The sequence below is a fragment of the Macaca mulatta genome, chromosome 20 (assembly GCF_049350105.2).
Source record: "Macaca mulatta isolate MMU2019108-1 chromosome 20, T2T-MMU8v2.0, whole genome shotgun sequence".
Classification (NCBI taxonomy): domain Eukaryota; kingdom Metazoa; phylum Chordata; class Mammalia; order Primates; family Cercopithecidae; genus Macaca; species Macaca mulatta.
The window spans coordinates 13,514,704-13,540,558 of record NC_133425.1 but is presented as its reverse complement, the minus strand read 5'-3'; the positions used below and the strand labels follow the sequence as shown (position 1 = coordinate 13,540,558).

At 46.8% G+C, this 25,855-nt stretch overlaps 1 protein-coding gene and 1 long non-coding RNA gene across 24 annotated transcripts in view; both read right to left on the bottom strand.

Annotated features, from left to right (window-relative positions):
• Window positions 1–25,855, bottom strand: part of SNX29 (sorting nexin 29) — a 657,788-nt gene that overhangs the window by 260,564 nt on the left and 371,369 nt on the right. For 2 of the 22 annotated variants that reach the window (XM_077987284.1, XM_077987285.1), the window contains exon 17: window positions 22,534–23,456. The exons of 19 other annotated variants lie outside the window; for them this stretch is intronic. In XM_077987284.1, the coding sequence (XP_077843410.1) occupies window positions 23,394–23,456 (63 nt within the window). In that variant the 3' untranslated portion in view covers window positions 22,534–23,393. Of the gene's footprint in view, window positions 1–22,475; window positions 23,457–25,855 lie in introns of those variants that run through there. One more of the 22 variants, XR_013412447.1, reaches the window with a different exon arrangement.
• Window positions 5,537–17,176, bottom strand: LOC144338402 (uncharacterized). 2 transcript variants are annotated; one of them, XR_013412483.1, is made up of 3 exons: window positions 16,386–17,175; window positions 15,305–15,480; window positions 5,537–5,821 (listed from the first exon to the last, which is right to left on the bottom strand). It is a non-coding gene; the product is annotated as an uncharacterized LOC144338402 (long non-coding RNA). The 2 variants fall into 2 exon arrangements; XR_013412482.1 differs by lacking the exon at window positions 5,537–5,821 and having other exon boundaries at window positions 15,035–15,480; window positions 16,386–17,176.

Below are 25,855 nucleotides of genomic sequence, written 5' to 3'. Positions count from 1 at the left end.
CCCAGGCTGGAGTTCAGTGGCGTGATCTCGGGCTCACTGCAACCTCTGCCTCCCAGGTTCAAGCAATTCTCCTGCCTCAGCTTCCCAAGTAGCTGGTACTATAGGCGTGCGCCGCCATGCCCAGCTACTTTTGTATTTTTAGTAGAGTTGGGGTTTCATCACGTTGGTCAGGCTGGTCTTCAACTCCTGACCTCAGGTGATCCACCTGCCTTGGCCTCCCAAAGTGCTGGAATTATGGGCATGAGCCACTGTGCCTGGCCTCCACAGCACTTTTTATATGTGTCCATTACACCACTGCCTACATTGCATGGAGATCATGGGTTTAATTCCTACTACCCCAGAAGTCTGTGGGTCACGGAGACTTTCTAAGAAAGTTACATAAACCCCAACAGGCAATCAAAGCAAAAATGGACAAATGGGATCACATCAAGTTCAAAAGCTTCTGCACAGCAAAGAAAACAATGAGCAAAGTGAAGAAACAACCCACAGAATGGGAGAAAATATCTGCAAACTACACATCTGGCAAGGAATTAATAAACAGACTGTACAAGGAACTCAAGCAACTCAACAGGAAAAAATCTAATAATCCAATTAAAAACTAGGCAAAAGATCTGAATAGACATTTCTCAAAAGAAGACATACAAATGGCAAACAGGTATATGAAAAGGTGCTCCAACCACTGATTACAGAAATGCAAAACAAAACTACAATGAGATATCGTGTCACCCCAGTTCAAATGGTTTGAATCCAAAAGACAGGCAATAATAAATGCTGGCGAGGATGTGGAAAAAAGGGAACCCTTGTACACTGTTGATGGGAAGGTAAATTCGTACAACCACTATGGAGGAAAGTTTGGAGGTTTCTCAGAAAACTAAAAATAGAGCTACCATATCATCCAGCAATCCCACTGCTGGGTATATACCCAAAAGAAAGAAAATCAGTATATTGAAGAGAGATCCACACTCCCGTGTTTACTGCAGCACTATTCGCAACAACCAAGATTTGGAAGCAACCTAAATGTCCACCAACAGATGAATGGGTAGAGAAAATGTGGTACATATACAAAATGGAGTACTATTCAGCCATTAACAAAAAATGAGCCTGTCATTTAGCAACAACGTGGATGGAACTGGAGGCCATTATGTTAAGTGAAATATGACAGGCACCGAAAGACAAACATCTCATATTCTCACTTATTTGTGAGAGCTAAAAATGAAAACATTTGAACTCACGTAGACAGAAAGTAGAATGATAGTTACCAGAGGCTGGGAAGGGCAGTGGAGGGAGGAGGCGGGGGAGGATGGTATGGCTAATGGGTACAAAAATAGAAACAATGAATGAGATATGGTATTTGATACCAAAAAAAAAAAAAAAGGAAAAGAAAGTTGGCATATCTTTTTTTTTTAAATGTTACTAAGAAAGTTACTCATTAGGCCAGGGCGTGGTGGTTCACACCTATAATCCTAGCACTTTGGGAGGCTGACACGGGTAGATCACCTGAGGCCAGGAATTTGAGACCAGCCTGGCCAACATGGTGAAACCTCGTCTCTACTAAAAATACAAAAATTAGCCGGGCGTGGTGGTGGGCACCTGTAATCCCAGCTACTCGAGAGGCTGAGGCAGGAGAACAGCTTGAACCTGGGAGGCGGAGGTTGCAGTGAGCCAAGATCGCACCACTGCACTTCAGCCTGGGGGACAGAGCGAGACTCCGTATCAAAAAAAAAAAAAAAAAGAAAGTTACTCATCAGCTATGCTATTAACCTGAACTGTCACGTATGTAATGAAGTATTTAAGATGCTTTTTCAAATGATGTTCTTATAATGCTGTGTCTTATCTCAGAATACCCAAGACCTATCCCAGTGCTTGGCAACAGGACAATAATCCACGTATGTAAAGATGTCATGTATCTTTCTACCCCAATAGAAAGGTCTGGAAGGATAAGCTCCAAGCTCATCACGATGGTGACCCTCGGGGGATGCAAATGAAGGTGACAGTGGTGGCCAAAGAGATGCTTAACTTAATGTCTAAAGGTTTATACTGAGAATGTATTCATGTATTACTTGTATCTTCTAAACACATTTTTTAAATAATAGCAGCTGTGGTAAGTTGAATGGCGTCCTCCAAAAAGATACGTCCACATCCTAAGCCTCAGAACCTATAAATGTAACTTGTCAATGTGGAAAAAAGGGTCTTTGCAGATGTAATTCAGACTCTTGAGATGAGAACATTCTGGATTATCCAGGTGGGCCCTAAATCCCATGGCAGGTGTCCTTATAAGAGAGATACAGAGAGGCACCAGGGAGAAGCCAGGTGAAGACAGAGGCGGAGATCGGTGTGACACGGCCATAAACCAAGGGATGCCTGGAGCCATCCAAGGCTAGAAGAGACAGGGAAAGATCTTCCCTTAGAGCCTCCAGGGGGAACACAGCCCTGCCACTGCTGGCATCATGATTGCACATTCTGGCCTCCAGAACTGCAAGCAAATAAACGTATGTTGTTTTAAGCCAGCACGTTTATGGTAATTGGTTACAGCAGCCCTAAGAAACTAACACTGGCAGCTAATGTCGGGTAATTGCATGCCCAGCACCAGGCCCCAGGTTAAGCATTTTTTTAAACATCATCCTCCCAAGGAGTAGATATCATGATCATCCTCATTTTACTGATGGGTAAATAGACTCATAGAGAGTTGACTTAACTTGCTGAAGGGCACAGAGTTCTAAGTGGCACAGTGAGGACTGGAAGCAGGCAGCGTGGGCTCCAGAGTCCACACACTAGGTTGAAACTCAACTCGCAAGACCATGGCTGTGGGGTCAGACGGAGCGAGGCTCACACCATGACTCTGCTATCTTAGGAAAGCACCTGACCTCTCTGACCTTCACTTTTCTCAGCTAGAAAGCAGGAAAATATTACTTCCCCGCATTCTGAGTTTGGTGTCATCTATCTCAGGGCCTCACGGTGCTCAGCAAATACCTCCTGAGTGAATGAGAGGCAGGGGTCAGGGAGGGCTGCTGTCTCCCTTGATGTGGAACCCGAGTGTTATTCATTGGCACGGGTGGTCATTTCAGATGGCTGGGTTTTGGAAGCTGCTTGAAGACATATTCCTCACGATTAACGTGATGACTTTAGGTACAAATCATTTTCTAAATTCATTTGCACAGCCATATCCACTACTCTACAAGCTCTTAGAAATGCCGGATGGCTGGGTGGGGTGGGTAGATGGATGATAGGCGCAGGGGTGAATGGGAAGATGCATGATCGGTGGGTGGGTGAGTGGATGGATAATGGGTGAGTGGATGGATGATGGATGAGTGGATGGATGGATGACCGGTGGGTGGATGATGGGTGAGTTGGTGGCTGGGTGGATAGATGGATGGATGATGGGTGGGGTGGGTGGCTGGGTGGATAGGTGGATGGATGATGGGTGGGGTGGGTGGCTGGGTGGATAGGTGGATGGATGATGGGTGTATGGATGGATGATGAGTGGGTGGGTGGATGATGGGTGGGTGGGTGGCTGGGTGGATAGATGGATGGATGATGGGTGGGTGGGGTGGGTGGCTGGGTGGATAGGTGGATGGATGATGGGTGGATGGATGGATGATGGGTGGGTGGATAGCTGGATGGATGATGGGTGGGTGGATGGATGATGGGTGGGTGGATGGATGGGCGGATGGATGGATGATGGGTGGGTGGATAAGTGGATGGATGATGGGTGGGTGGATGGATGGTGGGTGGGTGGATGGATGATGGGTGGGTGGGTGGGTGGATGGATGATGGGTGGGTGGGTGGGTGGGTGGATGGATGGGTGGGTGGGTGGCTGGGTGGACAGGTGGATGGATGATGGGTGTATGGATGGATGATGGGTAGGGTGGGTGGCTGGGTAGATAGGTGGATGGATGATGGGTGGGTGGGTGGCTGGGTGGATAGGTGGATGGATGATGGGTGGGTGGATCAATGATGGGTGGGTGGGTAGATGGATGATGGGTGGATGGATGATGAGTGGGTTGGTGGCTGATGGGTGGGTAGGTGGCTGGATGGATAGGTGGATGATGGGTGGGTGAATGGTGGGTGGGTGGGTGGGTGGATGATGAGTGGGTGGGTGGATAGGTGGATGGATGATGGGTGAATAAGTGGATGGATGATGGGTCAGTGGGTGGGTGGATGGATGATGGGTGGATAGGTGGATGGATGATAGGCGGGTGGATGGATGATAGGCGGGTGGATGGATGATGGGTGGATGGATGATGGGTGGGTGAATGGACGATGAGTGGGTGGGTGGATGATGGGTGGGTAGGTGGCTGGGTGGATGGGTGGATAGGTGGATGGACGATGGGTGGTTGGATGAATGATGGCTGGATGAATGATAGGTAGTTAGGTGGCTGGGTGGATAGGTGAATGATGGCTGGGTGGATGAATGGTGGGTGGGTGGACGAATGGTGGGTGGGTGGGTGGGTGGATGAGTGGGTGGATAGGAGGATGGGTGGGTGAATGAATGGTGGGTGGGTGGCTGGGTGGATGACGGGTGGATGGATGACGGAGGATGGGTGGTAGGTGGGAGGATGGATGGTGGGTGGGTGAATGGGTAGGTGGGTGGATGGATGGATGGTGGGTGGATGGGTGGATGAATGGTAGGTGGGTGGGTAGATGATGGGTGTGTGGATAGGTGGAGGGATGACAGGTGAAGGGATGGGTGGGTGGGTTGGGGGGAATGAATGGATGGATGATAGGTGGGTGGTTGGGTGGTGGGGGGTAGATGAGAACAGTTTGGACATGTAAGTGGCCTTCCTCAACCTCAGATTCTCTAAGCCAGTACCCTCCTGATCCACTTATATTTCTGAACCCCTGGAACCAAGACCAAGGTCATTCTGATCAGCCCTTAGGCCAGCTAAGGACTCCTCCTGTGGTCTCATGAGCTGATGCAGCTTCCAGATAATTCCATTCTGCAAGGTTAAGAGATTAGGGTATTGGTAGCAGAAAGTAAGAGGGAATTCTTAGGAGTTCTGTCTTCAAACACCAAGAGGTCATACAGCAGAATCTGCCTCCTGGACAACTTGCTCTGTGACATTCAATATTGAAGCTAGCAGTAATTCCAAAAAAGTACCTTCCAGAAATATTCATATGTAAAAGTTAACACATGCCCCCAGATACACACACCAGAGCCTCCCATCATCAGCTAAACAACAGTCTCATCACTGCTGGGCAGGCCCCACTCACCGGGATCGATGACTTAGGAAGCCAATCACCAAAACCCTCAATTAGAGCCCTGACCTGTTCCTCACAGAGATCAAACCCAGGCAGCAGCCCTGCCAGAGAGAAATCAGCCTCATTTCTCATCTTTTCTGTCAATAAGCAATAAATAACAAAGTTCTACTAATTGAAAATGCCAGGCATAGTGCAATTAACATCCCTTTTATAATCACCTCACTTTATTACTGCTTCCCCAATACCCTTTTGAAACTGATGACTCTTTGAGAAGATGTTTTTGGAACAGAGTCAATGCAGCAACAGGGCACCGTCCTGGACCCACGGCCTGCCCTACTTTTTTTTTTTTTTTTTTTTTTTGAGACGGAGTCTCGTGCTGTCGCCCAGGCTGGAGTGCAGTGCCCGGATCTCAGCTCACTGCAAGCTCCGCCTCCCGGGTTTGCGCCATTCTCCTGCCTCAGCCTCCCGAGTAGCTGGGACTATAGGCGCCCGCCACCTCGCCCGGCTATTTTTTTGTATTTTTTTAGTAGAGACGGGGTTTCACTGTGTTAGCCAGGATGGTCTCGATCTCCTGACCTCGTGATCCACCCGTCTCGGCCTCCCAAAGTGCTGGGATTACAGGCTTGAGCCACCGCGCCCGGCCGGCCTGCCCTACTTCTAATAAGCTGAGTGGCAGCAGCCAAGTCTTTTCCCTGCTCTGAGCTTCAATTTCTTCCCTAAAGAAAGGAAAACGGCTGAGAGTAGTGGCTCATGCCTGTAATCCCAACACTTTAGGAGTCCGAGGCGGGTAGAGCGCTTGAGCCCAGGAGTTAAAGATCAACCTGGGCAACAAAGGGAGCCCCCATCTCTACAAAAAAAATTTTTTTAATTAGCCAGGCATGGTCACAGCTATTTGGGAGTCTGAGGTGGGAGGATAATTTTACTCCAGGAGGGTGAGGCTGTAGTGACTCACCACTGCACCCCTGCTTGAGAAACAAAGACCTTGTCTTAAAAACAAATAAGTTCATTATCTATTTTTTAAGAAAAGGAAGAAAAGAAGGGGCAGGAAAAGGAGGGGGACTATGGCTGTCTGCTGCCCCACCTGCACTCTCCTGTTGGGAAACCATCCTTCCAAGAGATGTGATCCAAAGGTGAGCACTAACTGATTTCGGCCAATCAGCGTATCTTGTCCTTCTGGCCGCAGTGACTGGTTCAGGATGGGTCAATTACTCTCACATGGTTCAGAGTGAATCCGGGGGTTTCTGCTGGCAACCCTGGGCAGAGACTTGCTCTTTCTCTTGAGTCTAAACAGCCTAAGAACACTGCAGCTACTGCTGTTTCCTTGAGGGGACTGGGCTGGGGGAGTGAAAGGGAGCAGTGAGAACAGAATCAGGCAGAAATGGACCAGGTTTCCATGATATCCCAGGCCTCTGGGTCACCGTGAAGCTGACACTTGCTACTATGGTTGGCATGCCTGTCCCCTCCAAACCTCATGTTGAAATTCGCTCAGTGTTAGAAGCAGGGCCTCATGAGCGGTATTTGGGTGCTGGGGACAAAGCCCTCTCGGCTCAATGCAACCTCCACCTCTCAGTTTCAAGTGATTCTCCTGCCTTAGCCTCACGAGTAGCTGAGACTACAGGCACACACCACTGCACCTGGCTAATTTTTGTATTTGTAGTAGAGACAAGGTTCACCATGTTGGCCAGGCTGGTCTCGAACTCCTGACCTCAAGTGGTCCGCCCACCTTGGCCTCCCCAAGTGCTGGGATTATAGACTTGAGCCACCGCGCCCAGCCTCTATTAGTTTCAGCAAGAGCTGGTTGTTTAAAAGAGCCTGGCACCTCCCCACTCTCTTGCTTCCATTCTCACTGATGTGATCTCTGCACATAGCAACTCCCCTCTGCCTTCTGCCAGGAGTAGAAACACCCTCACCAGATGCAGATACCCAATCTTGAACTTTGCAGTCATCAAAATCGTAAGCCAAATAAACCTTTTCCTCATAAATTACCCAGCACCAGGAATTCCTTTGTAGCAACACAAAATGCACTGAGGCACTCACCTACCTCTGGACTTTTTTAGTATCTAACATAATGAATTCCTTGCTTCGCAGAGGCCAGTTTGTACTGCGTTTTCTGTTTCTTCCATTGAAATCATCCTAACTAATACAAAAACCATGATCCCAAAGGTCTCATCCAGCTCCAGCATTTCTTTCATTTATAAGATTTCCTAACCATGTCAAGGCCTGAAAAGGAAAACCCAAATGAAAACCCTCAATCCCTGTTGCCAAGGACAGACTGTGGGCTGTTCAAGACCACAGACCATGACAGTCTTCTCTTTGATCCCGAGTTCAAAGCACAGTACCTACAACTCGGGACAGTGAAAAACTCAACACACATGGGCTAAATGAGTGGCTGAGTAAGACCAAGGTTTTGTAAACTGCAGGCCGGAGATAAGCTTTAGTTCTCTAATCAGCATCATTCCCATCACCCCCGTAACCACCATCAGCATCACTATCTGCTGAGTGCTTACTAGGTACCGGGCGCGCACAGCTCTGCATCTACGACCTGTCTGAAGCCTCATAACCCGCCAGTGGAGTGATCAGGACCACTCACAAGTAACCATGCTCTGTCTTTCCAGGAGCCTGGAAGACTGCCCCTCCCCACCCACTTACAGTTAGATGTATCTGTGGAACTTGCTTTACCACTGAAATAAGAGAAATGTTACATGTAATTTCTGGGTGGAAGCTTTCAGAGTCCGAGTGTGCTTGGCCAATGTCGCCTGCCTCTCTGCTACAACCTGGGTCTGTGGGTGAGGATGGTGACAACACAGAGGAGTGGCCCAGCCAACTTCACGAAGGACAAGTGACGTGAAAGAGACAGAAATCTATGTGTTTTCTGTTCATGACATTATGGGATTGTTATTGCAGTGTAACTCAACCTACATTGACTAATATACTACACCCTGGTTAACAGATGTGAAAACTGAGGCTCAGAGACATAAAGCTCCTTGCCTGAAACCACATAGTTACTGCAGCAGAAAGGCTTGTATAGGCCTGGAGAACACAGAAAGTCTGGCCATTGCTCCCCAGGTCCTTGATCCCGATCTTCACTCCGGCTGACTTGGGGCTTTCAATGGAAGCCTTGCCCACATTCTCCTGGTTAGAAAACTCCAGATCCAGAAAAACCTCTGGACCTCAGAAACCAACAGCCAAGACGGAGTAAAATTCACAGAAACCAAGTTCCCCAAACCAACCCTCAAGACATGAAATTACAGACATGTAAGAAAATATACAATGTAGGATAGAATGGGGCAAACAGACAGAATAAAGAGAAGGGAAATAAAGTACATTGTTGAAGAAAAGGCCAGAGTGAGTCAGTCTGCTGAAACTCCTGCCACAGAATTTCCTTCCTTCCTTCCTTCCTTCCTTCCTTCCTTCCTTCCTTCCTTCCTTCCTTCCTTCCTTCCTTCCTCCCTCCCTCCCTCCCTCTCTTCCTTCCTTCCTTTCTTCTCTCTCTCTTTTTTTCTTTTTTTTTTTTTTGACACAGAATCTTGCTTTGTTGCCCAGGCTGGAGTGCGGGGGTGCAATCTCAGCTCACTGCAACCTCCACCTCCCAGGTTCAAGCAGTTCTCCCTGCCTCAGCCTCCGGAGTAGCTGGGATTATAGGTGCTGGCCACCACGCCCAGCTAATTTTTGTATTTTTAGTAGAGATGGGGTTTCACCTTGTTGGCCAGGCTGGTCTTGAACTCCTGACCTCAAATGATCCACCTGCCTTGGCCTCCCAAAGTGCTGAGATTACAGGTATGAGCCACCATGCCTGGCCCCTACCATAGATTTTCAATACAACCAATCATTCCTATATAATCAATTGTAGGGAAACAGTAATTTTGGCTGAGATGATTTGTGACCAAAGTGGAGTGCAAAAACGGTTATAAGGCTCACTTTGTCCATAAAATAACTAGTGATTGCTCGGCTTCACCTGGCATTCAGCCTGTGAGAACTCGCTCCGGGGGGCCAGTAAAGATGCCAGGGATGTGGTGTGGGGGTTGTCTTCAGTGATATTCCTGTGGTGTGCAGCCTTCTAAAACAGACCCCAGTGGCTCTATTTCCTGGTCTTCACCTCCTGGGCAATCCCCTGAGTGTGGCTTGGCCCCAGTGACTTGCCTCTGCCCTAATGAACAGATTATAGTAGAATATTGTAGAAGTCATGGAATGCCACTTTTTTTGTTGTTGTTTTGTTTTTTTTTGAGACAGGGTCTCACTCTGTCGCCCAAACTGGAGTACAGTGGCGCGATCTCAGCTCACTGCAACCTCTGCCTCCCGGGCTCAAGCGATTCTCCTGCCTCAGTCTCCCAAGTAGCTGGGATCACAGGTATGTGTTACTACCGCCTGGCTAATTTTTGTGTTTTTAGTAGAGAAGGGGTTTCACCATGTTGGCCAGGCTGGTCTCCAATTCCTGAGCTCAAATGCCCCCCACCTCAGCCTCCCAAAATGCTAGAATTACAGGCGTGAGCCAGCGCTCCCGGCCAGAATGCTACTTCTGAAGCTTAGACTACAAAACATCCTGACTGCCATTTAGTTGGGCTCTCTCTTTTGCTTTCTTTGGCCACGGTGAAGAGATCTGGGTAGGCAAGAAACCTGGGGTGGCCTCCAGCCAACAGCCTGAGAGGAACTGAGGCCCTCAGTCCAAGAGCCCTTAAGAAACCGAATCCCGCCAACAACCACACGGGTTAGCTTGGACGCGGATCCTTCCCTAGGGGAGCCCTGAGGTGTCTGCAGTCGCCGGCTGAGGCTGCGGTTTGCAGCCTGAGAGAGACCCTGGAGAGAGAACCAGCTGAGTGGCACCGGGACTCCAGGCCCACAGAAACTGTGAGATGGTAAATGTTGTCACTGTCAAATGTCGTTTTTCCTCTCAGTGTTGGGACAATTTGTTATGCGGAGAAAGACACAATCGCTAAATAGTGAGTTTCATTTAGCTATTTCTGGTGCTCGCACTTAATGAATCATTGGCATAATGCCAAATCATTCCCAATGAGTCTATGGGGGTCAAAATAATGGGGGCTAAAACTGCAATCCATAGATAAAATCTAGAGGAGGGTTCCCCAAACCCTGGTGCATCACAAAGCACCACCAGGATTCTTGCCACACTCGCCCCAACTTGCACTGTTGCTGAATAATTTTGCCTTTTCAATCCTCTCATTTTTTTTTTTTTTTTTAAAGACAGGGTCTCACTATGTTGCCTAGGCTGGTCTCGAGCTCCTGGGCTCAAGTGATCCTCCTGAGCAGCTGGATTACACCATTCATCTTTTTTCACTTTTAACATTTACTTAAAAAGGCAAGTATATATCACTCTAGCAAATAGAAAGCCAGTATCACTAGAAGGCAACTGGATCTGATGAAAGCCAACTGTGATTAAATCCTAAGTGTTAGTGGTTCTCAACCCCAGGAGCATCGGAATCATGCAAAACAATGAGGGGTGCCCAGGTACAATCAAAGAGATTCTCCTGCAGTCAATCGGGGGTTGAGCCTTGGCATCAAGGTGTCTGGACGTTCTGAGCGGAGTCTACTGCAGCCACGTCTGAGAGCTTGGAACTTCCCAGTGGCCAACGGCAACATGACCCAGAGGCCTAAACTCACTTTGTCAGGGTCTCCAGGAGTTAAAGCCGGACTAGCACCAAACTGAGACCACACCAGCATGGCCGAAAGGAAAACAAAAGGGGAACACCTTCCTTAGCAGCCCATATTATTCAGCACCTGACCCTGAGCCATCTAACATCACTCTACTATCACCAGGGCTACACGCCTCGCACTCTACAGACAGACCCGAGAGCTTGACAGATGCATCTCTTCGGACAATCCTCTGTGGAAGTGACTGACCAAAATAAAGAGATTCTGAACGACAGACATTTGTAGGTTACAGAATCTGGTGAGGGACTGGATTCAGTCATCGTAGCTCAGCTCACATGGTGTCTCCTCCACCAGGCTGCAGACTGTGAGTCCGGGGGACAGTGACCAAGGCCTGCTCTCTACATCACTGGTGCCTAGGTCAGTCCCTGGCATACGGAAGACACTATTAGCATCCAGTGAATAAACAGATGAAGTGTCATCCAAACTGGATCTTGGGGAATGGGCTAGACACAGCCCACCATCCAGGGGAAGAAGTGGTATTCCAGAGGGGACCCAGAGGAGCAGGGACAAGCCTCTGCCAGCCAGCCCTTGCTCCTCCACCAATAGCTTCTCCAATTAAGCCCTGGCTTATTCCAACACAGCCACTGCTGAAGGCACCCGTTCTCTTTGTGACTGATGGATAATTTCATACCCAAATTGGAAACCATTTAAATTGAGACATCAGGAAAATCAGAGGCGGGCAACATATGATACCTCTTTATATTTGACAGCAAGTAAAAAATGAAAACAGCAGTGTTGACCATCTTGAGACAAATAAACCCACAGTCCCTTGGTGGTTTGTGGGGCAGGCACAGAGTCCTTCATTTCAGTCAAATTCCCCCACGTGTGTTCTGGGCATCTGTAGTCAGGATGCTAAGGTGAGAAGTGGGAACTGAGGTTCACGCATTCGGCAAATGCTTTATACCCTGTATTCAGGTGCTGGGGACACAGTCATACATAAAATGGACAAAGAAGAGAGCAAATAAACAACTCTATGCCAAGCAGTGTTAGTATTATGAAGAAAAATAGAGCAGCAGAATGCTATTTTAACCAAGTTTATGATATAAGCTGATATTTTACTCCCTACTTTGGATGATTTAGAGGCATTTACTGTTTAATGTAAACCTCATACAAGTCTCTTTGGTGGGCATTCCTAGTCCCACTTCAAGATGAGGATATGGGCCAGGCATAGCAGCTCACACTTGTAATCCCAGCACTATGGGAGGCCGAGGCAGGAGGATCACTTGAGCCCAGGAGTTTGAGACCAGCCTGGGCAATATAGTGAAATCCCATCACTACAAAAATTTAAGAGTTAGCCAAGTGTAGTGGTGCATGCCTGTAATCCCAGCTACTCAGGAGGCTGAGGTCGGAGAACTGCTTGAGCCCACAAGTTGGAGGCTGCAGTGAGCTATGACTGCACCACTGCACTCCAGTCTGGGCAACAGAGCGAGACTGTCTCTTAAAAAAATTAAAAATACAAAGTGTAAAGAAATAAAGGGGAGGACATGAAGACTCTAAAAAGAGACTTATTAGCTCCATCTCCTACTAGTCCTGGGGACATGGAGACTTGGGGATGTTACCTATCTTATCTGTGCCTTAGTCTCCTCATCTCTAAAATCGAGACACGAGAACCCACATCACTGCTTGCTACTACATATAGAGCTCATGGAATAGGATTTGGTAAGTAATAAGTGCTGGTACACCTGTCTGCAGGTAAGAGTGTAAATGATACTCCCATTTATAAGAACTTCATTGTCTCATGGAGAAGCCAAAGGATACATCCATGAAACTAGCAATAATATTTTGAACAAATCACGTTAATTCACACCACCATTTCCGCTGCCTAACAGGCCCATCTTCCTGATCAACTTCAACTCATCCTTTAAAACTCAAGTTAAACGTCTCCTCTTTAAAACCTTCCAAGACATACCCCAGCAGGTAATTAACCCCACCATTGTACTATCATTATACTTGATACCTACATAATTCTATTTCTTACTCATTGCTCATTCTTTCATTCAACTACTGTGCGTCAACAGCCTGCCATCTGCCACGCCCTCATCAACCTCCACGGCAAGGATGTTTAGTATGTCTGTGTCTTCCACTGGATGACAAACTTCTTGGGAGACAAATTGACTGGGTGTAGCTCAACAGAACTAATTAACTAATGAATAAACAAAGAACAACATAAGATTAGATAAAACGAGCGGTCCAGAGGGAAAAAGGATTACAGGAATTTAAAGAACAACGGAAACATACCTACCAAAACGCAGTATTGACAGGGCCACTAGGAGCTTTGTCAAAGAATGAACGACACCTTGAAGGATGGGGAAGATTTGGAAGAGTGTGAAAAAGGAGGAAGTCGACATATATTCATGATTGAAGAATGCAAAGTCACAAAACAATCGGAACAGTATAAATGATCCGTTTTGTGTTAACAATAGATGTGTGTTGTGCATGTGTGTGTGTATATATATGCTTGCCTATATGCAAATGCATAAAAAATACCTGGAAGGGTATATACCAAATGCTTCATAGCAGGATCGCTAGGAGGGAACACTTGTCTTTTGTACTCTATATAGTTTTGCATTATTTATATTCTTTCAGAAATGTATTTTTATATTATTTATGTAACTTAGAAAAAATGTTAAAGCACGTCTTCCAAAAGACAAATGGTGAAAAGGCAGAGCAACGGAAGTAGAAGGAACAGGAAGAGCCAATGCTGAGGGACAGGACTCGGTGGAGAAACAGCAGACGGCAAGACATGAGGGCGAAGGCGAAAGTCAGGTCCTGCTTCACCATCTGCCATATTATTTTTAAAGCAAAGCTAAAAAATATCTGCGTTGCACTGCAGCATTGGGGGCAAGAGTTGGCTCCGAGCTTTGCTCTAACAGGACAGGGTGGCGATTCCCACAGGAGGCCCACACACTCAGGCTGGCATAGGCAGTGACACCCTGGACGGGAGAAACGAAAGGAAGCCACTTTTCCGGAGCAGAAATAAAAATCTGGCTGGGTACAGTGGCTCACGCCTGTAATCCCAGCACTTTGGGTGGCTGAGGCAGGACTGCTTGAGCCCAGAAGCTCGAGATCAGTATGGGCAACATAGAAAGACCCTGTCTCTACAAAAAAATTTTAAAAACAACAAAATTAGCCAGGCATGGTGGTATGCACCTATAGTGCCAGCTTCTCTAGAGGCTGAAGTGCAAGGATGGCTGAGCCCAGGAGTTTGAGGCTCAAGTGAGCTATGACTGCACCACTGCACTCCAGCCTGGGTGACAGAGAAAGACCCTGTCTCTATTTAGGAAAGAGGAAAGGAAGGAAAGAGGGAAGGAAGGAACGGAGGGAGGGAGAAGGGAAGAGAGAGAGAGAGAGAGAGAGAGAGAGAGGGAGGGAGGGAGGGAGGGAGGGAGGGAGGGAGGGAGGGAGGGAGGGAGGGAGGGAGGAAGGAAGGAAGGAAGGAAGGAAGGAAGGAAGGAAGGAAGGAAGGAAGGAAGGAAGGAAGGAAGGAAGGAAGGAAGGAAGGAAGGGTCAGTCTAAAGAAGCTTGAAGTTCTTCCAACTTTATCAAAAGCCTTGGCTGATCCCCAGTGTCTGGCTGGCAATATCAGTTGCATCCCAAACCACAGTCACTGCTTTGGGGTGGACGAGGCCCTCCGTTTTCGAATATCTGGGAGAACACCATTTGAACTCTGATGAACAAAATCACCTTCCTCAGAAATCAGGACCGCAGCTCTGCAGACCTCATGGGCAAGAAAGACGCATCCCAGCAACACTGGGGTGTAGGTAATACTAACATGGTGCCCACCCCTCAAGAAGAGGTCATTTCCAGAAGAACAAGTCAAGGGGAGCCAATAGCTTGGCTTTTTGCAACTAAATCAGGGATTCCTTTACCAAAACGTATCTATTCCCATCTAATCACGTAACGTGCTGGTCGCTCAGAAAAAGAGAAAGCAATGAATCTAGGTACAATCTGCTCTGGTTCCCACAGACCAGCTGGCCAGGGAATCAAACTCCATGAAACACACAGCAAAACAGCATTGACTTTTACTAGGAGATTATATAAATTCATTTTAGGGAGATGGGGAAGTCTCCTAGAACATGCCAGGAGATACCCTTGGTGCTGCTTACTGCCTGACCCAAAGTGTCTATGTGAATGATGGCCCGGGAGACAAGGAAGCAGAGACGTGCCTTCATTTATTTGTTTTGAGACGGAGTTTCACTGTCACCCAGGCTGAAGTACAATGGCGCAATCTCCACTCACTGCAACCTCCACCTCCCAGGTTCAAGCAATTATCCTGCCTCACCCTCCCAAGTAACTGGGATTACAGGAACCTGCCATCAAACCTGGCTCATTTTTGTATTCTTAGTAGAGATGGGTTTTTACCATGTTGGCGCCAGGCTGATCTCGAACTCCTGACCTCAGGTGATCCGCTCTCCTCGGCCTCCCAAAGTGCTGGGATTACAAGTGTGAGCCACCACACGCAGCCACCTTGTTGCTGTTGTTGCTGTTTGTTTTCTTCTCTTTTCTTTTCTTTTTGAGATGGAGTCTTGCTCTGTCTCTCAGGCTGGAGTGCAATGGCACCATCTTGGCTCACTGCAGCCTCCACCTCCCAGGTTCAAGTGATTCTCCTGCTTCAGCCTCCCAAGTAACTGGGATTAAAGCCACATGCTACCATGCCCAGTTAATTTTTTATATTTTCAGTAGAGGCGGGGTTTCACCATGTTGACCAGGCTGCTCACAAACTCCTGACCTCAGGTGATCTGCCCACCTCAGCCTCCCAAAGTGCTGGGATTACAGGTATGTCTATTACAGGCTTACAGATACGTGAGCCACTGTGCCTGGCCTCAAAGAAAGATTTTTTAAAATAAGAAGAAATCTTTCAAAAAATATAAAGAACATCAGATCCAACTTGTGCAGAAGGTATGACTAACCAGAAGTGAACTCTTAATGAAGGTAAAGAAATACATTAAATTAAGGAATAAGTATATTTAGTTAGAAGGTTCATACAACTATTAATATAATCATGTGGTTATTATGTATCCCTGGAAATACTGTGTGTGTTAATTTAGCAGAAATTGAATAAATTAAATTAGTATCTAGATGGATGTGTCATGGCCAGTGAGATTTACAAGGTGGCATTGAGACAGAATGGAAAGCACTGGGAGGACCCACATTTTTAGGATGACAAAAATGAAATGGTCAAGGACAGTGTCATCATCTGACCATGTAGAGGAGAGGACCTGGCCTAGACCAGCTTCTAGAGAAGTCCCATATGGTTGCCCCAGGCACAGGAACCCCTTTTCCATGCTCATGACATCATATTAAGATATGAACATGTGGCTGGGCACGGTGGCTCACGCCTGTAATCCCAGCACTTTGGGAGGCCAAAGTGGGTGGATCACTTGAGGCCACGAGTTCAAGACCAGCCTGGCCAACCTGGCAAAACCCCACCTCTACTAAAAATACAAAAATTAGCTGGACGTGGTGGTGCACGCCTGTAATCCCAGCTACTCAGGAGGCTGAGGCAGGAGAATTGCTTGAACCTGGGAGGCAGAGATTGTAGTGAGCTGAGATTGCGCCACTGCACTCCAGTCTGAGTGACAGAGCGAGACTCCGTCTCAAAAAAAAAAAACAACAAAAAACGAACATGCTAATAACATGCATACCAGGAAGGAGCAAAGAACCGCGGTCTTGAGATTCCTCCCTGTGGGAGAGGTAAGTGGAGTCTGGGGCAGTTTCCATAAGAGACAAAGAATGAGATCAGAGGAAGCTTACTTGTATTCAATAAGAGCAGGCCTTCTTGCACCAATAACGAATGTGGGTCATGAGCTCAGGATTTTGATGAATCCAAATCTGAGCACCTGGTTCAGATGAAATTCAAAGAACAAAGAGACCATTTCAAGAAGGACTGGGTGGTAATTAAAATGAGAACAGGGGGCATGTGAGCCCCAGGAGCATCCTGGTGGTCACTGCCCATCACTTCTCCTGCAGGTGAGGCTGTGAGTGGCAAACTCAAACCACGCGTTCACAAACATATGCTGGAGAAGAGAAGAGAGGACAGGTGCGGCGGAGGGGTCAAAAGCTGCCTTCCGATCCCGGCTTCTACTCCTTCAGGATCCACAGCAGGCAAGACCTCAGCATTCTCCAAGCAGGACCTCTGTCTCCATGCCAAACCCCCATGAAGTGAAGCCAGAGAGACACAAGTCACACGAAATATACTCTGGGCTTTGACCTTTTCAAAGGCAGAGACTGTATTTTCCATATCCACTACATCTCCGTAGTCTGCCTCACACTGGGTAAAGCAGCCACACAAAACACAAGTGACTGACAGGCAACGAAATCCAGTGTGGAAAATGCCTCCCTCGACTCACAGCTGAAGTCGTTACATAGTACCAAGTTTCTAAATCTTGATCATTTTGCACCTTGACAATGCTTTCTGTTTGAATCAACACAGGACCAACTTTAAAGTTAAGCTTGCATATACTGCATCTGCCCACAGACACGAAACTCTGATCTTCAGGGAAGTGTAAAGTTCCACACCTGGATGCCTTGGATAACCAGACTCTATCCACTCAAACCCTAGAGTCCAGACCGTCACGGGTCCCCAGGGAAAACTGACGACCCATGGTGATGAGCAAGCCAGGTAAAGGATGAGAGTTTCACACAGGAGCATCAGAAAAGAAAGATTTGTGAGTTTAATACTTCCAACTCCCCCCAGGTGCAAGAGGTACCTGCATGAACAGCAAGGAGCATGTGATCACTTGGGGTATTTGGCCATGGGAAGGAAAACACAGCTAGGCCCAAAGACAGGCTTTTCTTCTCTGGATCTGAGAGGTTTAAAGTGGGTTCCACAAGCATTTTTCCAAATGATTTTGTGTCAAAGACTAATATTTCTGAGTTAAGCCTCTATGTGAGATATATTTTTAGTAGCCCCTCTTAAATGGCACTTTTAAAAATAATCTCCTTCAAGACGGCAGACGATTAAAACAGGGATGTCCAACCGCTGAGTTAAAAAGCCTCTTATAATTTGGAACACGAAGTTTAACATTGCCGCGGGGCAGCAGACAATTTGGTACTTGATCATTAGCTATGCGGCAAGCGCCACCCGGCAGAAAAATAGATTTCTTATTAAGCTTCCATACTTAAATAGCATCAGCCCTCAAATGAGATCACTCCCTCCGAAGGTTTTAAAGATACCAAGAAAGTCCCAGGGAGCATTTTATTTTAAAGTGAAACTTATTACAAAACTTGGGATGGGGTTTTTCCATCTATATCATCCCTGGATGTGAAATTACTCATCTTTCTCTCCCATCAGCTCAGTCATCTCAGAGGAAACAAGGTGCCCCAGGAAACACAGACGGCTCACAGTGAGGACCCACATGGGGTGTTATCAAGCAGGACGGGAAGGCAGCTTTCTCGATAATCGAACGTGCTAGTGAACAGAGCGTTGTCAGAGATCCTCCAGGTGCACACTCAGATGTATACGTCATGTGCTCCCTGAGTGACTACGTGTTCCAGGCTCTGAGGGTAGGAAAATGAGGACAACAGTCTCTGTCTCAGGGAAGCTCCTGGTCCACAGGGGAAAATGGAAAAGTCAACACCAAGTGGTACTGCAGAGTGGCAAGCGCCATAGCACAAAATGCTCCGGAAACACTCATCAGGGGCCAGCCATACGGTGGAAGGCAGGCAATGGCCCACTCCACAGGGACCCTCACAAAACACACAAGGCTTGGATGATGAAGGGGAGATGGAAAGGCTTTGTAGTTTTTCAGGCAATTGCAATGAATAGCAATTATCATGGCAAAATACAGCAATGTAAATGTTTATTAAACTGGAGACAATGGGAGAGCAGAAGGGAAGGGAGAGGGAGAGAGTTGCAAACACAGAGAAAGATAGATCAGGCGGGGGGAGAGACAGAGGAAATGAGAGAGAGAGAGAGAGAGAGAAATACAAAGAAGCAGAGAGAGAAACAAAAGGAGAGAAAGGGAGTGAGAGAAAGGCAGACACAAAAGAACAACAAAAAGAGAAGCACACAGAGACCAAAGAAGAAACAAAGATACAAAAACAGGAGGAGAAACGGAGAGAGTGGGAGAAAATGCAGAAGGTAAGAGACAGCCCAGGTGGCAGAGACCCAAAGTGCCTGGGAAAGGCAGGACTGTTCAGATCAAACCCTGACCAGGCTGGTGAGTGGGTGGGAGGCCAGCTGGACCTGCGACTCAACACAGGCAGGCCCACTGCACCCCACAGCCACGCTATGCCACCTCCTCTCCTCCAGGCCCTGCAGACTCCATGCCAGGGCAGGCTCATGAGATAAGGCAGGCTCTGATGAGCTCCCCGCTAGCTAGTACATCAATAAAAAACATGACACTCAATGGCGCTACCTTTCCCAAATGCACTCTTCGGAAAATAGTTCCATGACCATCTTCTAAGAGAAGATGTTCCTCAGGGAAATAATTCTGCGAAATAATGACTGCAATAGTGTTCCTTGGGGAAATAATTTTGGGAAATGCTACTATACCTAGCCCATCCCTTTAGGAGAGTCATGGAGCACCCTGGTGTGTGACCCTTGAGGGAAATCCCACAGTGTAGAAGACCATCAAACTATCTTTAATCCAACATTTTTCAGGCTTATTGCATCACAGAACCCCAGTTCCTTTTTAAAAAATACATGAAGCAACTATGCAAACCCCCCATTCAATCACTGTTCTGCTTTCGGGAAACTCTGCCTTCTCTACATTACAAGTTTCCAAAGAGCTTTTTTTTTTTTTTTTTTGAGGTGGAGTCTTGCTCTGTCACCCAGGCTGGAGCATGTAGCAGCGTGATCTCGGCTCAATGCAACCTCTACTGTCCGGGTTCAAGGGTGATTCTCCTGACTCAGCCTCCCGAGTAGCTGTGAGTACAGGCACACACCACCATGCATGGCTAATTTTTGTATTTTTAGTAGAGACGGAGTTTCACCATGTTGGCTAGGCCAGTCTCGAACTCCTGACCTCAAGTGATCCACCTGCCTCGGCCTCCCACAGTGCTGGGATTACAGGTGTGAGACACCGTGCCCGGCCTCTGAAGAGCCTTTCTGACATAAACACCATGTCATGAGTATGCTAAACACACACATACACACACACACACGCAACTCCTGATGCATGAAGTGAGAAGAAGAGGTAAGAAAGGGAGAGATTCACTTTGCAGATCAAGAATGGGCATGTTTGAGAGCTTCACCACAGAAGCATCTGACTGTTTAAATCCATCCAGAGTGCTGTGCCTGGAGCACTACAGACACCAAATTTTGCTTGAAATTGGAAAACATAATATAAAAGAGTAAGCAGTGTGGTGGTATGGAACAACAGAGTCCTGGGTTTACATTCAGGTGCTGCCAAGAAGCTGTGTGCCTTTGGGTGAGCCACACAACCTCTCTGTACCTCATTTGCTCAGCTGAAAAATGAGCCTAACCAGAAAATTATAAGGACTGTCTAGAGGGTGCAAGGAAAAAAAATGCACAACAAACACACAGCAAAACTCTACCAAAGGGTGGTACAGACAAGGGAGGGGACGAGTGAGAGAGTGGGGGTCGGGGGAAGGAGCCGACAGCATGGATGCTTGGAGTCAGGGCAGTGGTTCCACAAGCAGTAAGTCATACCAAGCCAGACCATCTTTTCTGCTTAAGTGGAGATGATCAGAAACGGGACTAGGGACAGAGAAACAGAGCCTTGCCAAAGAGGCTGAAAAAAAGAGGAATCCAATGTCCATTATATAAAGTGAGCTCGTGTTTGCATCCGCCATGGGAACAAATTGCATTTAATGTGTGGCTTCACCTTTAGCTTTCACCGCGCTGTGCCTTTAATTGACCTCTACAACTTGCAGTCTTACAAGGTTCTATTTCCCTGTCTCCATTTATTATTCAAACTAGGAGCTGTTCTCCCAGACTGTAATCAAATCCTGCTAAAAGGTAAAAATCTCCAGCATTCATTCACATCTTATACCAAAGGGGAAAAACATAATAAGAGTCCTAAAAATACTCACAGTAAAAAAAAAAAAGAGAGAGACAAATTCAGTCCTTAATCCCAAACTCCTTTTCCTTAAAAATAAGTGTCTTAGCTTAAAAGGATACACAGGCCAAGTTTGGTGGCTCACGCCTGTAATCCCAGCAGTTTGGGAGGCCAAAGCAGGAGAAACACTTGATGCCAGGTGTTCAATACCAGCCTGCACAATGTAGTGAGATCCTGCCTCTAAAAAAAATAAAATAAAATAAAATAATTAGCCAGGCTTGGTGGCACACACCTGTAGTCCTAGCTACTCCAGAGACTGAGGCAGGAGGACTGCTTGAGTCCAGGAGTTTGAGGTTACAGTGAGCTATGATGGTGCCACTGCACTCCAGCCTGGGCAAGAGAGCAAGACCCTGTCTCTAAAAAAAAGTAAAGTATATATAGTGATACAAGTTAAGCACTCCTAATCCTAAAATCTGAAATCCCAAATGTTCCAATGAGCATTTGAGCATCCTGTTGGCACCCAAAGAATTTTAGATTTTGGAGCACCTCAGATTTCAGACTTTTGGATTAGGGATGCTCAACCCACAAGTGTAATGCAAATATTCCAAAATGCAAAGAAATCTGAAACACTTGTGGTCCCAAACATTTCACAAGAGAGCTACTCAACCTGTGTCAGAAAAAGATACCACTGAAAGGACACTAACCCTGCTCATCTCTGTTTTCTGAATTCTCATTTGGTCTATGCGCTCAGCCTCTCTGTATGAAAATGAACTCATCATGTAGCAAACATTTACTGAGCACCTACTACATGCTGGGCATGGTGCTAGGCACGGGGGATCGGAGTCGGAAATGGGTCATGAGGGCCAGCACAGAGAGCACTGTTTCACTGGCAGAACCTCACAGAACCTCGCGCTACGGTCAGCAACATGTTTATTCCCAGCAGACAGAAGAGGAGATTTGGGTTTCCACCTAAAGCAGACAGTCCTGACCCTGAGTCACTCGAACACCCTGGGGTCTGGGAGGAAGCCATTATAATGCAGTGTGGTCAGGGATCCAGGCCCCATGGAAAGGAAGAGAGAAGTGGCTGAGATTCCCATAACACATGTCTCTCACAGTGAAGAGCCAGAAAAAAAAAAAGCAAAAGACAACTCCAGGAGGAAAACTGAGCTGGAAACGGCCTTCTTCCTTCTGCCCTGGCTGTCTGACTCTGGGGAGATAACCAAAGCAGGCCTGAGGCAATAATGGGGTATCCCCTGGGGACCCCGGTCCAAACGGCGAGCTCTTCTGACAGTCTTCAGGCCCTTAATGACCGTTTTACTTGCTCCTCACTTCTGGCCATCACAGCCTGCCGGAGGAAAGGATCTGATGCCATGAGAACTGCCTCTGTGTAAATGACTGCCTCTGTCCTAGAGGGCATCAGACTTAGGCAGAAGGAGCATAGCACAGAGGAGAGGTGGGCTGGCATGGCCTGGGGGCCTAGTGGTGACATTCATTCATTCACTCATTCACTCAATGAGTCGACCCACATTTACTGAACACCTACCGTGTGAATCACTGAAACCCAAAGGGAGCAGAAAGAAACAAAAACTTGCCCTTGTGGACGCGGGAGAGATAACACTGATCAGTGATAAATCAATGTAACATTACATTAAGACAGGAAGGGAGAGACACATGTCGGCATCATAGTCGACATGGAAAATCTGACCTTGTCAGGGCGTCAGGGAGGGTTCCTGAGGAAGCGTGGAGCTGATATGCAGCTCTGGCACTGAGCAGTGTTCCAGGCGAGGGAACGCCAGGAGCGAAGGCCCTGAGTGGGAGGCAGCACAGGGCAGGAGGTCCAGCACCCTGGGGGAGCATGAGGAGACATTGGTGGGGCGGGGTGGGGCGGGGATGCAGCGACCAAAATCCTTCTGCAACTCAGTTGTCAAACTCATAAAAGAGGAAAATACTTCGTTTGTATGCCCGACACGTTGTTGGAACTACATCGTGATCTCCGAAAGGATTATGGGCCTCAAAAGCGATATTCCTGCAGCAGGTGGAGGAGGCTGGGAGGAGGTGGTCATCCTTTCCAAAGCCCCGAGAGTCCTGCAGGGCAAGATCTCCGGGTTTTCACCCAGTCTAACTGAGCTCTGTGGACTGCCAGCCAGCCTTCCAGTCTAAAGGCAGGATTTCATCTACAATGAGGATTTCCACCCAGGATGCTAGCCCAACGTCACTGTAAAAACAAAAACGGGAAACCATGCAACATCCAACAGGGGCCTGGGGAAATCCATTATGGTTTTCCCCAGGGAACAAGACACAGTTCTTAAAATGAACGACAGTTCTACTCGTGACGTAAAATTAAAAGATCTTTAAAGCATACTGTTAAATGAGGAAAGGTAGGACACAGAAGAATGCATTCAGCAGGCTACTCATTATTAACATGTATAGGCACGTGAAAACAGCATGCTGAGGCGTCACTCATATCTGCAAAGAGAAACCCAAGACTGCTAACAGTTACTGCTTCTGGGTAGGAAAATCAGGGGGTCAGAGACAGGAAGAGATTTATTTTACCCTTTTTACTACTTAACTTTTTAGCATGGGGATGCCAAGGTCTGTCATGAATCCAAAAATTTTGATACTTTCCAACTGTTAAAAGCAAAAATATTACCATTAGTATATCCTATTGTACAATATGAAAAAAAGTTTAAGAAAAAAATAAATTTAAAAAAAAACAAAATTTATTTTTTTAAGTCAGATCCAGAACTGCCACTTCTCAGTGTGGGATGTTGGGAGAGTTACATCGTTTCTGAGTCTCAGCTTTGTCTTCTGCAAAATGGGCATCAAAATAGTAATTACTCTGAGGCCACGTGAGGATTAAATGAATTACTAACATTCAAGAGGGAAGCCAAATTTTTGGCTGATAACAATTAATAAATATTAGCTATTAATACCAGCAGTTATTCATTTGTACTGGTTAATTGGGCATCTTTATTATTCACAATGAGAATGATACACTGATGTTGCTCTCCAAAAATTTATCTGCAGTGACAACAGTCACCTACCATTTACTACCTGACACTCACAGGGTCAAACTGAACCTGTCCTAAGAAATGGGACCACTGTCTGGTTCCTGGTTGCCCACTGAGCCCCTCTTGCAAGGCTAGCCTTGGAGTAGGCTGGGACCCTTGGTGTTGGGCAGGGACAAGGGAGAGGCTGGCCCACCTTCAAGACCTACCCCACTCACACGGGGAGACAGGTCAGGGCCAGGCCTCCATCCCCACACCCCATTGTCCTTTCTCAGAGGAGGCAGATTAGATGTTGCCAAGTCTCTAATGTGCAACACAGGTGGCAGGGCCACTGCAGGGATGCTGGAACCTTGGCTGGGGGAAATGGGTAACACAAGGGGCTCCCTCTCCCATACCTGTTCCTGCAATTCTCTAGAGCTGGTATAGCTTGAAGAAAATGGGCTTTGAAATTAAACCTGAGTCTGAATCCAGGCTCTATTACATACACACTCACAGAATTACTGGAGCCTTCTCTGAACCTCAGTAAACCTGCAAAATGGAGATGATATTACCTCCCTGAAAGGGTTCTTAGTATACAACAGGTCCTTCCTAAGTATGTTTCCCCTTAAGGAAACTCCTAACTATCTAATTAAAGAAATCCACAAAAACATGTACAAAGTCTTGGAGTGTCAGAAATTAGGGAAGCAAACTCAGTCAGGGACTGCACTATTAGGCTTTCAATATGGTGGGGGATGGGGGATGGGGATTACATTTGCACACTGGCCCCACTGAAACAGATGGGGTCCAGTGTGAACTGGCTCCTCAAATAGTGCTTTCCTACACCAACATTTATGAGCCTCCTGATGGAAACACACACCACCACCTGTGACACCACTGTGGCAAAAAAACCAAACCTGAAGCTCGTCAAGCCTCCAGAGTGAATGACCAATTTAAAGGAAAGGTAAGGGACAGAGGAATATGACAAACATCACCATAGGATTACAATTAGCAAAATCCTACCTGGGAAAACCTACAGTTCAAGGATGCAAGTATCTTCCACAATAACAACAAAAAAGACAAGGGGAAAAAAAGAGACATAGCAATGGAATCCACAAATTAAAAGAGCCTGAAGAGGGGCACCAACCAACTGCACTATATGAACTTTATCAGGATCCTGATCAACACAAAGACATGGAAAACTCTTTTGAGCTAACTGGAGAATATTGAACACTGACTGGGTATTTCATAATATCATGAAATTACTGTTAAAAATAGGCGTGAGGCCAGGTGCAGTGGCTCACACCTGTGATCCCAGCACTTTGGGAGGCAAAGGTGTGCAGATCACTTGAGGTCAGGAGTTCGAGACTAGCCTGACCAAAATGGTGAAACCCTATCTCTAATAAAAATACAAAAATTAGCCAGGCGTGATGGCGGGCACCTGTAATCCCAGCTACTCGGGAGGCTAAGGCATGAGAATTGCTTGAACCTGGGAGGCAGAGGTTGCATTGAGCTGAGGTCGCACCACTGCACTCCAGCCTGGGCAACAGAGCACGATTCAGTCTCAAAAAAATAAATAAAATAAAAAAAGGTGTGATGATGGTATTGTGAATATATTTTAGCAGTAAATATTGGGTATTTATGAATGAAAGTGTAAGATGGCTTGGATATACATCCAAATAATCTGAGTTGAGAAGTAATGAGCAGAGTATGAGCAAAGCGAGAATGACCTTGAGTTGATTATTACTGAGGCTGAGTGACAGGGACATGGGTTTTTGTTACATAATTCCCTGTGCTTTTACATATGTTTTAAATTTTCTACTTTTATTTAAAGTGAAAGATTAAGTCATAGGCTAGAAGGGGATATGTAAAATACATGTAACTGCAAAGGAGATACAAAAACAGTGAGAAAGCAAGAAAGTCAAATACTGTGCAGTAGAAAAATGGACAAAGGCTGTGAGAAGTCAGATGTGCAACCCAGAATGGGGAACAGGCAAATGAAAAGATGGGCAACCTCATCTGTGGTCAGGGAAACACAAGTTA